Genomic DNA, 14734 nt, shown 5'->3' on the forward strand with positions numbered 1-14734 from the left:
GGATATTCTTGGGAAATTCCCAAGATGACCTCACACTGAAGCAAAAGAAAACCAGTCATGTGAACTGCTGAGCCCCTGAAAAGTATGTATAGTTGGTGTTTGTCCAGCAGCAGGCTATGAAACTATGGCTTCAGCATTTAAATGCACATAATAATATAAAAGTGAGATCCTTTATACTGTTCACACCAACTTTCAGAAGAAGATATAGTGATAGAACTTGAAGGAAATTTTCCAATATAAAAGATATTACATAATGGGAGAGACCTGGGAGCCACTCTCAAATCAAATAGCAACACTGGACTTTATGAACAAATCATTGAAGCTGTAAGGTAGCTTTTTACTATAATTCTGGTAGGAAATGTCACAAGCAGAGCATCTCACTAGTGTGTTGTAGTGAATATTGCCATGTAAATAGGCTCAGCTCAGAGATGGCGTCTCCAGCCTGATGCCAATGGTAATGCTGGTTCAGGGCGATGGGAGCACCAGCTTGCTTTTTTTCTTGCTAGTGGCTGAGTTGTGGTATTTCCATGTTGTGTTAACCTCAAACTTTGGAGATTTTTATAAAGATGTCAAAGGACTATAATTCTGGAACATCAGAAGTTCATTCCAGTTGTATTCCCAAAATGTCCAGATATGGCTGAGGAACTCATGCTTGATGAATTTCAAACTTAACTTGATGAGACAGTGAGCAAGTGTCTTCCTTGCCCCATAAACAAATCCTTATTTTCTGTTACCTTGTGATATTTTTTTCTGGTCTATTGATAACATTTTGAATCCTAAATTCACATTTATTTAACCTGGATTGAAATATATAAATATATATATATATTGAAATATATAAATTGAATCTATGTATGATTCTATGAATATGTCATCAAAAATCCTACTGTGTTTTACAATGTTTATGCCTAAGTTGCACAAGATTGGTTCACCAATAATTTAGTCTTCTCTGAAATGTGTCTTGGGATAATTCTTTGCCTCAGTATTTACAATGTCTTTTCTTCACTGGTCCTCAGAAATTTTTCTGGTACTACAAGGACATCTAGTGAGAGAAAAATGAAATGTTTGTATTTTCATAGTCTAAACCATCACCAACATATACTTGACATAAGAGAACTAAAAGTAATACTGGGAAACAGTTTCAACTATGGTGATTACATTCATCTGTTTGTTCTCTATTGCCATAGCCTTGATTGAAGATTATGTCTGTCTCACATCACATTTTCTTTGGGATTGTCTTCTAAAGTTTTCCACCAGAGTGGCCTGCTTGACTTCAAATACGCAATATGCCATGAAATGTAATATTAGAATAGGTTTTCTTGAGTTGCTGTGACATATAGTAGCTGGCAATCTTGGTTGCCGCTCCTATGAATTGGTCCAATCTTTCTGAAACTCCTTTACTTACTTACTTACAAATTTTATATACTGTCCAGCTGCAAGAAGACTCCTGGGAGTTTACAATATGCAATATCAATTACAATAAATAAAAACAGATTAAAAAGCCACCAGCCTAACTCAGTGTCCACACTCCATAGCAACAATCCTTACAAATTAAAAGCTCTGTGGAATGGCTCCATCTTAACTGCCTTCCTAAATACCAGCAGTGTGGCTGCCATCAAATCTCTTGGGGAAGGCTATTTCAAAGGGACAGAGACACAACAGAAAAAAATATATCTTCTGTTCCCCACCCCACCACCAAAGCTTACAATGTAGAAAACCTCAACATCCCACCTCTGAGCAAAAGACCAGACAAGTCAGTTCTACTCAAAGGAGATGATCCTGAAAATAACTAGGAGCCAAGTCATAAACAGCTTTATAGGTTAAAGCCATCTCTTTTTATTGTTCTCTGAAATTCAATTGGAAGCTAGAGCAGTAATTGTAAAAGTAGCCATCTCCATGATTCTGTTATAGATTCCATTCATTATTTGGTCTTCAACCAAGCAGCTTCTTTCTTCCTGTTCCTTTTTGTCTCCTTGCTACACTTCCATTTCTATTGTAAATATCCTTTTTTTTTCTTTTCAGAAATTGTGTTGCTGTGCTCAGATTAGTGAGTTCCTTCCTGTCCATTTGTAGTTTTATGGTCTGCTGAATTTTGATTTCATGACAAATTTACGTGAGCCAGGAAAGAGGGAGATGTTACACTGTAAAGGGAGAAAAAAAGCCTTAAGACCAAAGTTGTTAAGTCATATTGTCATGTTGCATATGCGTCCAGTAAAAGGTACTTAAAGTTTCAAAATACACAGCTTGAAAGGTGCTCTGTTTGACTTCTGGTGGGTGACATGGCGGACTGAACAGCTGTGTCCGTGGGTTCTGCAGACAGAACTGACAATGCGGCAGTTTTTTTGGCTCAGGAAGGTTTTCCCTGAAGCCTAGCAGTGTTTTCACAGACTAGAAAACGCTCAGAAGCACCGCATTTGCTCTCCAGAATGGCAACTTGCAGCCTGAGGATCATAAACAGGCCAGGAGATGGGGATACCATCATTTCCAAGCTGCACTGTAGCCTTTAAGGGATACTAAGACCAGCCACCCCATTTCTAAATCACCCAGTTTTTAGCTTTTTAAGTTTATTTACCCTAAGAGAGGCTTTTTTACAGCAAGGAGAAGCAAGCTCTCTTGGTGCTTATCGTTATTCTGGGATTAATTAAAAAAGAAAATCTTTTCAAGTTTTGGCTTGTTTCCATCCAAATTGTTGGTCCTAAAAAGACTCCTTGGTTCGTGCACTCGGTGCGATTTTCCCAATGAACACAGAGTGGGAGAAATAACTGACTCATTTATTGAAGACGTCAACATAAAGGAGGTCTCTCCATATGCAAGGTGGAGAGCCCCGAACAATTCCACAGTTTGATTTTTATAAACAGTTCCAACCACGCCCAATCCCAATCATCTAAATGTAGAAATCATTTCCTTTGAAATTTTTTACATATGCAGGCATAAATTTGCTATGTAGCCTTTCTCCGTGTCAAGTTCTTGCAAGTGTCTGCAGTTTCAGCCCTAACTTGCCTTTACCAAGTGTAAACTCCTTACTTAAGGATTTTTATTTTCATACTTCTCTGTTCCTTGTCTATTTAACTCATTCTCTGTCTGGCACTCAGGACAATCGCACATATAATATGTCAACTCCCCATGTCTGGTATTTTTCCTCATAGTCCCCTATGTCCTGACCTTCCAATTTTCCACAATTTTCCCTATTCTGACTCTCAAAATATTGAGGAGGATTGAAAGTAAATGTTTGTCTCCCTGTTATTTTTGTACTTAATTTGAAGATTTTAATATTTTCCTACACGCTGAATCTGCTGTTTTGAATCTTCAGTTTTCTGCTGCTGTTTTTCCCTGGGGAACTTTCTCTTATTAGCCTTCTGCTTATGTAAACAGAAACTTTCCATTACATTCTACTTTTGCAATTTAAGTTCTTAAGAGGGCTCCATAACTTACTGCGTGAGACATGGAAGATTTCAAGCAGATTTTCTCAGAGTTCCATTGAGACTTCAAACAGATTTTTTCCGACTCTTGTCAAGTTATTATGCAAGATGTTTGGGACATTGTTGAAAATACAAGCTTTGAAATGTGGCATCTGGCTGGGGACATTGTGGAAGGAATTGAAGACCTTAACAATGATACAAAGGTTTCTACTGACAGCGAGATCGAAGTTTTTGTTGAAATGCCAGAAGATTATTGGATAGTTGACTGGAAGAAATTAAAGGACAGATCAAATTGCAAACTATAAGTGTTGCTGTTCTGAAGGAATGTTATGGGAAGGAAGGGGTTGTTATCTATGGGAGGCTTTTTGCTGAGAAGTTGGAGAATTTAAGGGGGGCAGTTGGGCTGTTTGCTTTTTCTTTGAAAAATACCCTGTGTGTATTTTGGAAATATGTGAATGCTTTGGTTTATTTCAAAGTGGGGTAAGGGTTTGAGAATGTTTATTTGGATTGCTTTTAAGGCTTGTTTGATGCTATTCTTCTTTAATGATTTGGACTGAGATTAGTAAGGTAAAATAACTGCAGTATTATTAATTATAAGAGCAGAAAATTTATAAATATCTTTTTGTAGTTTGATCTTTATTATAGTAGACAAATCTATAGAATAGTGGTAGGAAGTAAGTAGTTAAATAAGTGTTTTTGTGGGGGAGATGGTTTAGGTGGTTTATATATTTTATTTTAATATAAGGGGAGGGAGCAATTACATTTAATGATCTTTATAATATGTTAATGGAATGATTTATAGAAATAATGTGATTTTGGCTTAATATAGAGTAAGGGATTGACTATGGGAAATTGTTGTATATTCTTGCTGTTAAAAGTTGGAAGTCACTTGTTACATAATCTTTTAAAAAATATTTTTTCCTCCTGTTTTTTCTCACTTCTTTAGTTTTTTTGTAGGTTTTTTGTAGGTTTTTTTGTAGTTTTTATCTTTGCTCTAAACTTAATAAAATTCTTATTAAAAAATGAAAGGTGCCCTGTTTGCTGTTGCATATGAAAAGTAGCAACTGTGCTTTATATTACATAGTTAAATGGCAGTGGGGTTGCAATCAATCTCTGTTCCTAGAACTTGTACTTAGTAATACATGCATTGTAGATACATAGTATGTTTTTATTTGTATTTGCAAAACACAGTATTTGACTCAGCTGGCAGTATTACAATTTTTTTCTTTTTTCATTAGAAGTGAGAGATATTCATATGAGTATAAAAGCAATCTTACCAAATTATCTTGAAGTGTCCATTTTTGCATTTAAAAATGCAAGAATTGTAAGCTGTACACTTTGATCCTTTTTGAGAGGGTCCAACGTCTGCTAATAAACACAACAACTCCCGTTAAGAAAGTGGAATTACTCATCAGATGAAATTTCAGCATTCTAAACAACTAATATAATGACATAGTGTAGGTTACTATGCAGATACTGCATTGGTTCTTTCATTGACCACGATTATGTGTACAGTGTTTTCTCCTAATTGATTCTTAGAGTTTCTTTTTGACCTGTTGGCTTTAGTGAATTGAGTTATCATGGTCTCTGTACTAATCAGAGGCCTGACAGTGGCTGGTTAGTTTTTGAAAAAAGCAAAAAAGAGAGAAAGCAATTTGTACAGCAGAATTTTATTAATGCAGATCTGTGTCCAAATTTAGATTAGACTTGCTAAATAAAATGTTTTTAAGCCAGGAATCTAGTATAATTAATAGTCTCAGAACCACAGTAGTCCTCTTAACTAGTTGCAGTAGAAATAATTGGTGGTGTTCAAATCAATTTAGCAGGACAAGAACTGCAAATGAAATTTGGTTTATCGCTTAATTATAATTGAGAGCTCATTTGTGCTCTCTCCTCTCACATGATTTCCCACCCTTCCCGTCTTCTGCCAGATTAGGTGTATTTAAGTATTTTCACAACATTGGCTATAATTAGGCCTTTTATTTAGAAACCATAGTTTAAAAGTGATTTTAAAAGTCTAGTTAAAAGTTAATGGTGAAATTTAGGCTTGATTTAAGCCTTATTGATAGATAAGGCTGAAAGACAGATGGAATTCATGCGGGGAAAGGAACAGAACTACGATCTATTTCAGGACTGGATGTTGGTTGCCCAAACATAGGGAAACGGTTTTAATGAAAGTTATTTCATTTCTGCCTTCTGAATGTTTTTAATGGACAGGACTGGGCATGGCATAGTCTTTCCCCTAAAGCATATAAATAGATCCTCACTTTTTCTCCCAACTGGTAGATTATTGGTTTCCATGTAGAATTATTTTGATGCTTCTTTGCTGCACAGCCTTCATTTTATTCTGCTTGTACCCTTTTTGCTTAGCCGTGCTTCGTTGTTCCTTGCCCCCAGAGCTTTTCATTTCCCTGTATGTGGTCCCACCCATTACTACTATGGCTCATGTCTCTTCCAGCTTTGGAGATATGTTATCCTATACATTGACAGCATTTGTTGAGCTGATGGATCATGGAATTGTATCTTGGGATACTTTCTCTGTGGCTTTCATAAAAAAGGTAAGGTTTATGTTTGTCACTGATATCCGAAGTAGCTTTGAGGACAGCCTCATTTATTTATATTTGTGTCTGTCTCATTCACATATAAAGTAAGGAATGTGTGGCACATAAAAAATAACTGGATAAATGACTGGGTTTTTACATTGTGCTAAGCTGTAGCTTGCTTAATCATCATTTATTGTATAAATTAGTTTGGTTCATACAGCATGTGATGCTATAGTTTATTAATCACAATACCAGCATGTTCAAGCAAAACCAAACTGATTCTTTTACAGCTTAGTACAATGTATTAGTAAAGGTAAAGGTTTCCCTCGACGTAAAGTCCAGTCGTGTCCGACTCTAGGGGGCGGTGCTCATCTCCGTTTCTAAGCCTTAGAGCCGGCGTTGTCATAGACACTTCCGGGTCGTGTGGCCAGCATGACAACTCGGAACGCCGTTACCTTCCCGCCGAAGCGGTACCTATTGATCTACTCACATTTGCATGCTTTCGAACTGCTAGGTGAGCAGGAGCTGGGACGAGCAACGGGAGCTCACCCCGCCGCGCGGTTTCGAACCGCCGACCTTCTGATCGGCAAGCTCAGCAGCGCAGCGGTTTAACCCGCAGCGCCACCGCGTCCCTATGTATTAACCAAACCAATATATGATTTCTACATGTTTGCAGTTCATAGATATTAAAAACTAATTTGGTTAGTGGTATTGCTAGAATTATAAGTTTGCATCCAAGTTTTAATTTAAATTCAGGGCCTGCATGAAGTTTGTTGGATACACTTGTGCAGAAATCCTGTATCTAAGTTATTCATATGGGTTTTGTGAGGATAAAATGAAAAGTTATGAACCTAATTCCCCAAATGTATAAAACAAATTCTGAATGATACTGGAACTGAACTGCATCAAAAGGAAACATTTTTCCCATATATTTGGCAACTCTGGAAATAGTGAAATCCTGGAATGCAGCTGTGGAAAGTATAAAAGATATACTTAGTATAGTATCAACTTAGGGTTGATACAGATATTATATTCATAGGTGCCCAGCTAAAACTTCAGACCTAAAATGTGTCAAAAGGTTTTGTCACACATAGATTTCCCCCACAATTTGATATTACTTAAGTGCTGTTGTTAATCATTCTTAAATACTTTCACAGGACTGACCCAGTCATTATATAAAATGAAGCAACTACTTTGAACAGCACTCTGTCTTAGTTGGGCTAAGTCTCCCTACCCAGTGCTCTTTTCAACTGCTACTATAGTAGCTGTTTCATGACATCTAAGATGCCTACCCAGGCAATTACCATGGTCATCTTAGAGTGTGTTACACTGGGTATTCCTGCAGTTATTGTGTAGCATGCCTGGCTGTTCACTGTCTGGGGAGTTGTGAGGATGGGTGTTGCAGAGGAACAGCAGATATTCCTCCCACTTGAAGTTATAAGGCTTCTTGGGTTGTTCCTGCAAACATGAGTAGTCTCCTATCTCAGTTGGATACCCAGAGTGTTATAATATTATAATATTATATTCAAATTCTATTCATTTTACTGGAGGATTTACTTTCAGTTCTGGATTTACAGAAAAATTGTGATCTGTTCATAGATTGCAAGTTACGTGAGCAAGTTCCAAAATGATAGTGCTATACTACAAAGATCATTAGCCATTTTAGAATCAATGGTGCTGAATGGTCATGATCTGTATCAGAAAGTGGCACAAGAGATAACAATTGGGCAATTAATTCCACACCTACAAGGGTAAGTTTTCTTTGATTGTTTGTTTGTTTGTTTTTTTGCTTGTTTTAGCCTAGCTTGTTTCAAGTTAGAAACAAGTATAAGAACTAGTATAAGAACACAAACTCTTAAAACTCTTCCCGAATCAAAGATCTTTTTTGATTTCCGTTCAAGGCTTCCCAGTTGTAATAAATATAAAACTTGATAATTAAAAACCTCTAAGGTGTTGTGCAGTGTTAAAAAGAAAACCCCAGTTATTCGACCTCACTTATAAAACTGGTAACAGAGGAAGCTGGAGCCACATGTCCAGGATCCTCAAGTCATAGACTTGTTCCTTCAAAGGTAGTGCAATCCCATCCAGAATCAACATTGGGAATATAGAGGAACCACAATGTACAAATAATAGCTCAGTTTTTCTGAGGGTCAATTTAAGCCTGTTCTCTCCCATCCAGACCCTAACAGCCTCCAGGCATTAGCACAAGACTTTGATGCCTCGCATATTGATCAGCTGTTTGGCCCCTAGCAGTGTAGTGCCAACAATGAAGCTGGTTGTTAAATACTTACCAGCACATTACTGGATGTATTCCATGACAGTACTGTCTTTCTGAGGCATATTATATTGAAACAATATTTTTAAAAATTCACTCCAAATATAATGGAGGTTGTGGTGAAGTTCTATGCTAAAGCTTGTATAGTATGTAAAATGCTTATATATAATGTACTAATGGGAATGAGAAGAAAAGAATATGTATCCTGAAGCATTAATATACACCTCTTATGTAAATAAAGTATATATGTTTTCTTTTATTGATCATGGATCATATAAAATTATCAAGCCAAACCATAGCCATCTGTCTGTGTAATATACTAATGCTGATGTATAATTTATTATGATAAAGGAGTCTAATATACATTTAAAGTGCAATTGTTTTAAGTTGTTTCAGGGTTCTGCTTCCTTTCCAGCAATTTGATTCTGTAGGTTAATATTCTTTCCTTGCGATCTCCTATATGATAGCAGCATTGATTTTTGATAATTGAATATCATACAGTATTCTTACTGTTTTAAAATTGTGTTCTAATGCAGGGCTGATCAGGAAATTCAAACATACACCATTGCTGTGATAAATGCACTTTTCTTTAAAGCACCTGATGACCGGAGGCAGGTCAGCTATTGTTAATTGTTGTGATTTTTAAAATATTAGTCAGGTATTTCAGTATGGTATGTGGAATTTGGGAATAATATTTAGGAAAAGATGAGATATTGTAGTGGTACAAGGATGAAAAAATATCAGGGGTAGAAAGAAACAAGGCAGATCAAGAGTTAGTTTTCATGATTTGCATTGAAGTGTAAAATAAAACAATATTTGGCATTACAGTCCCATTTCTCATCATTTTCTCATCATATATTTTTCTGATCAAGTTTAATAGTTTAGAGAAGAAAAAAACAGTGATTTATTAGTTTTGTTTGTATAATTGTCCTAACAGCCAGGAAACACACTGAGACAAGGAACTGGTCTCTAATATTTATTGCTAGTACTTAACAGGAATCCTAACAAACTGAAGAAGCGTGGGAAAACCCAGACATATAAACCCCAAAGGTTAAGGCGGTCCCGATCTGTGTCTCTTTGAATGGCTGACCAATTCCTCAGTGCTACGCATGCGCTTGACAGTCTGGATGGGAGCCCCCTGCTCGCCATCCTTACTCATGACAATAATGGACTTATGAATTAAGTTACCGAAGGGAATGACCTATCCAAGGTCACTCCACAAAGTTTATCATGGCTGAGCGAAATTCAGAACTCTTTCTACCAAACAACAGATGTATCCAATATATTGCTATGCTATTGCTCAGTTCTCTAACTGATGTTGATAAAGAATGAATTGCTGTCATCCAATCACATCAGTGAAAAAGGAAACAAATTGTTAGCTACATGAATGAGACAATTGTAGCTTGATCTTTTTTACATGAAAGTATGCTATGGTGAGGTTGACACACTCCACCCTGTGTTACAGATACTGTATATTTCATCTGCCAAGTATATACAGGATAGTTAGTTTTCCTTTGGAGTGCTGTTTTGTAGAAGTTGTTAAAAAATTTAGCCTTCTCTTTTGGCGGGGTGGGGGGGCAGGGGAAGGTTCATAAAGTAATCTATTTCCTGTCTTACCTTAAAAGCAAAATAAGAAATTATATCCCATTCACATACTGTATTTGTTTTTTTTAAGATATAAAATTATTGGCAATACTGCTACAGAGCCAGATGGATAGGGGACAAGGAAAACCCATTAGTCACCAAAGAAAATAGATCTGGCTTTTTCAATTTCTCCCTGCTTTGTGTGCTGCAAGCAATAAGAAGTTAACGTGTTCTATTCCCTAAAATATGTGATGCTGCATAACAAGATTATACAGTGTTCTCAAACTATGTTATTACTTTGTTTTTCAAAATTAGGAAATGGCAAATATTTTAGCACAGAAACAACTTAGGGGAATCATTTTACAAGTAAGTACTTTAGCTTTTTTCATTTTTCTGAGTTACACATTAGTATTGTAACAATTACATACATAATCTGATCTTGCAGTACTACAACTGAATTAATTCTCAGCCTGATAATATTGCATCTTGGAGATTATCCTAATGCAAGTCCACCTCACAATATTATGTTTTACTTGGCAGCCACTTTCTATTATCTATCCAGGCAGATATCAAAACTGGAGTTTTATTGAGTTTTGCTTGTTAATAAGCATGATTTATGCATGATACAATGGGTCACAAGTTAAATAGGCCTGTGCTATAAAGTGAGAGGATCAAAGATAAAAAGAGGGGGAAAATGGTAAAGGATCAGATAAAGTTTATTAACAAATTGTATGCCATAGTAAGTGTGCTGGTCTTCATGGTAACAAAAGGTTATCATGAATAGATTTGTTCTTCAGCTTGAAAGCAATTTTTTAATTGTACACATTTTTCACAGATTACTTTGTAAGAACAAAGAGGAATTTACAACTTTCATTGTAAATTTATATTTCATTTATATTCATTGACAAGTGCAGTGAAATTACATTAATACCAAAATATCTAAGTAGATCCTAACAATCCAAATTTCATCATCCAACCTGATTGCATCTCTGATATTATTGTTCCTTTTGTCTCCACAGTCCACAAAGCTGGATAGAATGTTTGCTGATAAAACACATGTAGATGGAAGCTCTCCTGATTCTTTTGTTCTTGCTTTTATTTTCAGCATGTTATCAGAGCTCAAAGGCCCATTAATAATGAAATGGCACATCAACTTTATGTTCTGCAAGTGCTCACCTTTAACTTATTGGAAGATAGAATGATGACAAAAATGGACCCTCAAGATCAGGTAAGCAAAACAGTCTTGCTATACTGTAGAGGCGGGCAGCCTCAGGAACTTGTCATATCATCCTTGGAGCAAAATTATTAACAACTGTGGCTTCTCTTTTACACATTGGAGGCTTTTGTCAAAGGTATTGAAAAGGGTGTTGTTTAAGCTGATGAGACTAGAATCCTTGATTCTCAGTTCCAAAAAGCCATTTTGTAAGCAAGGGACTGATGGCATAAACAAGCAGTCAAATGGCCATTGATTCAAAATGGTGGGAGGAAGAGTTCCAGGTCTCAACTGACCGTGGATCAGGTTGCCAATTCTTTACTGTAGTATCAGAAGCAAGTTGTGCCTGGAGGACCAGTTAACCCAGTCGATGAAGCGTCTAACCCAGCTGAAGGGACAGAATTTACCAGACACAGTAGCTCTGGTAGTACTCTTGGATCAAAACCCTGCATGCATTGCTGCTCCAGCAGCAACTCTCCAATGCCAAACATCCCTTCGGTGCCCAACAAGTATGATGAGAATCTTGGCAGTCTTACTTTCTTCCTTGCTCAGTGTGAATTATAGATCTCTCTAAGACTGGACTTTCCCACAGACTGATCATGTATAGGATTTATAATTCACCAAATGGCTGAGGGAAGGTATAAAATGGGTAACCTTTTTTACTATGGCTCAGAGTTAGACAACTCTGCTAATTCTGTGACACTCCTGAGGACTAAGTTCAATGAGCCCATCAAATAGGTTGTTGCCAATTGCAAGGTCTGTCACTTACAACAGTGTAAGTGCTCTGTACAAGAGTATATGGTGACTTTAATTCTTAATTGAGCATATGGGCTGGAGTTAAAGAGGCTTCATTGACCAATATGAAGAACTGCCTTATGAAATACAGAGCAAACTCATTCAGTAGAGGACCCTAGAGATTTTTCTTGTGTAGCAGCAGGGGCTTGGTAGAAGAAGAAGACACCATTATTTTCTTTAATTCTCATCTCCTCCTCACTTTTCATGAGCTTTAAAAATGCATCCATCTGCTTGAGAAAAGTGGGGCCAGTACACACAAGTTTTATGTCTTTATTGTGGTGAACCTGAATCTCTTCCACTTACCATCAACAATCATCAAGAATCCCTGAAACTCTATTTAGACTCACCATTAAATTTTCCGGTTGTCCTGAGAATGGTCTGGGTTCAGTCTCACTATTCATTGAAATCAGGAAGAGTTAACTTTTGATTTTCTGGAAGTGCTTTAATCCCCACTTCTAGCAGGAATTCCTTCCCACCTTGCTTGCAAAATATGGAAACTATGCTGATGTATTTGTAATCAGTCTCATTCATGGAACTCAGATTCTTACAAAACACCACTATACAATGCAAAGGCAGAATTGATATACTCAGAAGATTTATCCAGGAAACTGTGAGTCCTAGGCCTCCCTTAGGCATAAAAGCTGGCTGGGTGACTTTGGGTCAGTCACTCTCTCTCAGCCTAAACCACTTCACAGAGTTATTGTTGTGGAGAAAATAGAAGGCAGGAATATTAGGCATGTTCATCGCCTTGAACTCTCTCTCTTTATATATATACGGGGGTGGGGGGGAGAGGGAGGGAGGGAGGGAGAGGTAGGATAAAAATCTAATAATCATCATCATCATCCACCCATCCTTCTCCCTGCAAGTATTCCTGCCTTTATTGTTAAGAAGAAGGATGACCCCATGTATTCAAAATTATTAGCTCCTTTGCTCTATAACCTTCAGGGGTTACTACCTTCCTTCCCTCATTTTAGAACCCCTGGGACAGCTACCACCACACCCATTATTACCAAGTTAAGTCTACAATCTTTTTCCAATGGACCGTGAATATCTAATTGCCTTTGCTACTTATTATGGAAAGTTTGAAAATATGGTAATGTCATTCAGCTTCAGCAATTCTCCCTCCATCTTAATATGACTTATAAATAATATTTTTCAAAACCTTTTATATATTTTTCTGGTCATTTATTTGGACAATTTGTTTATTTCCTTTGAGTAACCCAGATGGAATATGAACAGGCAGTCCTGCAGGGTCTGTGTAACCACAAACTCTTGCTAATCTAAAAAGGGCACCTTTGACCTGCATGTGTTGGTCAATTTGGGCTATTGTATCTCCTCAAAAGGAATTCAGATGCATTCAGCTAAAGTTGAATCTGAAGCCTTTCATCTACTTGAACAGGCATTCATTTCTTAATCCATCCTTTGTCATCTAGACCCCATCTGCTTTTTTTTTTTTGTTTTGTTTAAGCTGATGCTTCTGATTTCACCTTGGACACTGGCTTTTACAGTTCACTCCGTAATTTGATGATAGTATGCCCTTATGCTTTGGGGGGGTTTTTTTGGCCTAACATCTCTTTCCATCTGAACAAAAGTATGTTGTTAAGAAGAAGCTTTTGACCATCGAAGATGCTTTTTAACTTTGGTGCTGTTTCCTCAAAAGCACATAACACCCACTCAAGTACTGAACTGATCATGATTATTTAGAAAACTTCACACATACCTATGTAATGCCAAGTTGTACAGTATAGTTTTAACTTAACTTTTAACTTTTTTTCTAGCTTGCAGAACAAAAAGGCTTATGTTTTATCACATAAGCCAGAATATTTCTCACCCTTAGATCCTCCTTCCACATCTATTTTGTGCCCAGAACATTTAGATTCTCCCCCATTTCTGGTACCTGCCCTGCCTGGTAAAACTTTTGGAGCCAGATGGGATATACCTTCCGTAATTGATCAAATCTGTACTCAGTAACAGCAGCACCCAAATGCACCCTTGGATAGATGATCTTCTGAAGATCTACTGTATGTCTTTCTTGAGAACAAAGAAAATGCATCACAGTGATTAGCTATAGGTTCCTCCTTCCTTCAGGGAAGAACTCTTGAAATTCTGCCACAACAGCTGGACATTTTGGAGTATTTGAAGTGACCCATCTCCTTCTCAGTATTAGGGAATCTATCAAGGCTTATGTTTCTTCTTACCATACTTGTCACTGTAACAAGCTCTCAGCAACAAGTCATATCATTTCCATTTACAGTCCTTAGAAAACAATTTCCTTGGAAGTTATCACTGACCTACCATATGTTAGACCTGGATGCCATTCTAGTGGTATTCTCTATTCATATGTCACTATTTCTGGTCGCATATGGTAACCACCCTTGTCTGCTGTCTAATGTTTTGGACTGTTGGTTCAGGAGGGGCAATCTGGAATATCTGATTCATTGAAAGGGCTATCCAGAGATATATTCTGCAAAGCTGCCGAGGCTATGCATTCTCCCAACTATCATTGGTAGGTCCATTTATGGTACTCCTACAAACCTCATACAAAAGATGGACCACATATCCTGGCTTTGTCTTCTGCTATTTCTGTGTCTGAGGAAAAGGAGGATTGTTTTGGGAGGGGAGTGTTTTAGAATAAAGGAAGCACCTGTGATGGAATGTGAGGACGACCTTGGGGAACAGGGAAGAGATGCTGCCTAGGGAATGATCAGACGAAAGGAAAGGGAGTCCGAGAGAGGGTAACGGTCTAAAAAAGAAATTTAGGAAAGACCCACCCTGAACACTCAAGTGATAAATAGGGAGGGTGGGAGATTTGTACTTTCACATTTGCAATATTCTGTTAATCCAGTAAAATCAGTTCAACTAGTCGTGTTTCCTGTCTGGTTTGCCAGGGGTTGGGGGGCGGGCA

The 14734-nt window shown here is 37.3% G+C and overlaps 1 protein-coding gene across 2 annotated transcripts in view; it reads left to right on the plus strand.

The window, feature by feature from the left end:
* The window catches only part of ELMO1 (engulfment and cell motility 1), a 300993-nt gene that overhangs the window by 109192 nt on the left and 177067 nt on the right, over nt 1–14734 (plus strand). For both annotated transcript variants that reach the window (XM_063304033.1, XM_063304034.1), the window contains exons 8-12: nt 5878–5977; nt 7562–7713; nt 8774–8852; nt 10137–10187; nt 10927–11049. In XM_063304033.1, coding sequence (XP_063160103.1) covers nt 5878–5977; nt 7562–7713; nt 8774–8852; nt 10137–10187; nt 10927–11049 — 505 coding nt within the window. The remainder of the gene's footprint in view (nt 1–5877; nt 5978–7561; nt 7714–8773; nt 8853–10136; nt 10188–10926; nt 11050–14734) is intronic.

Source organism: Candoia aspera, chromosome 4 (assembly GCF_035149785.1).
Source record: "Candoia aspera isolate rCanAsp1 chromosome 4, rCanAsp1.hap2, whole genome shotgun sequence".
Classification (NCBI taxonomy): Eukaryota; Metazoa; Chordata; class Lepidosauria; order Squamata; family Boidae; genus Candoia; species Candoia aspera.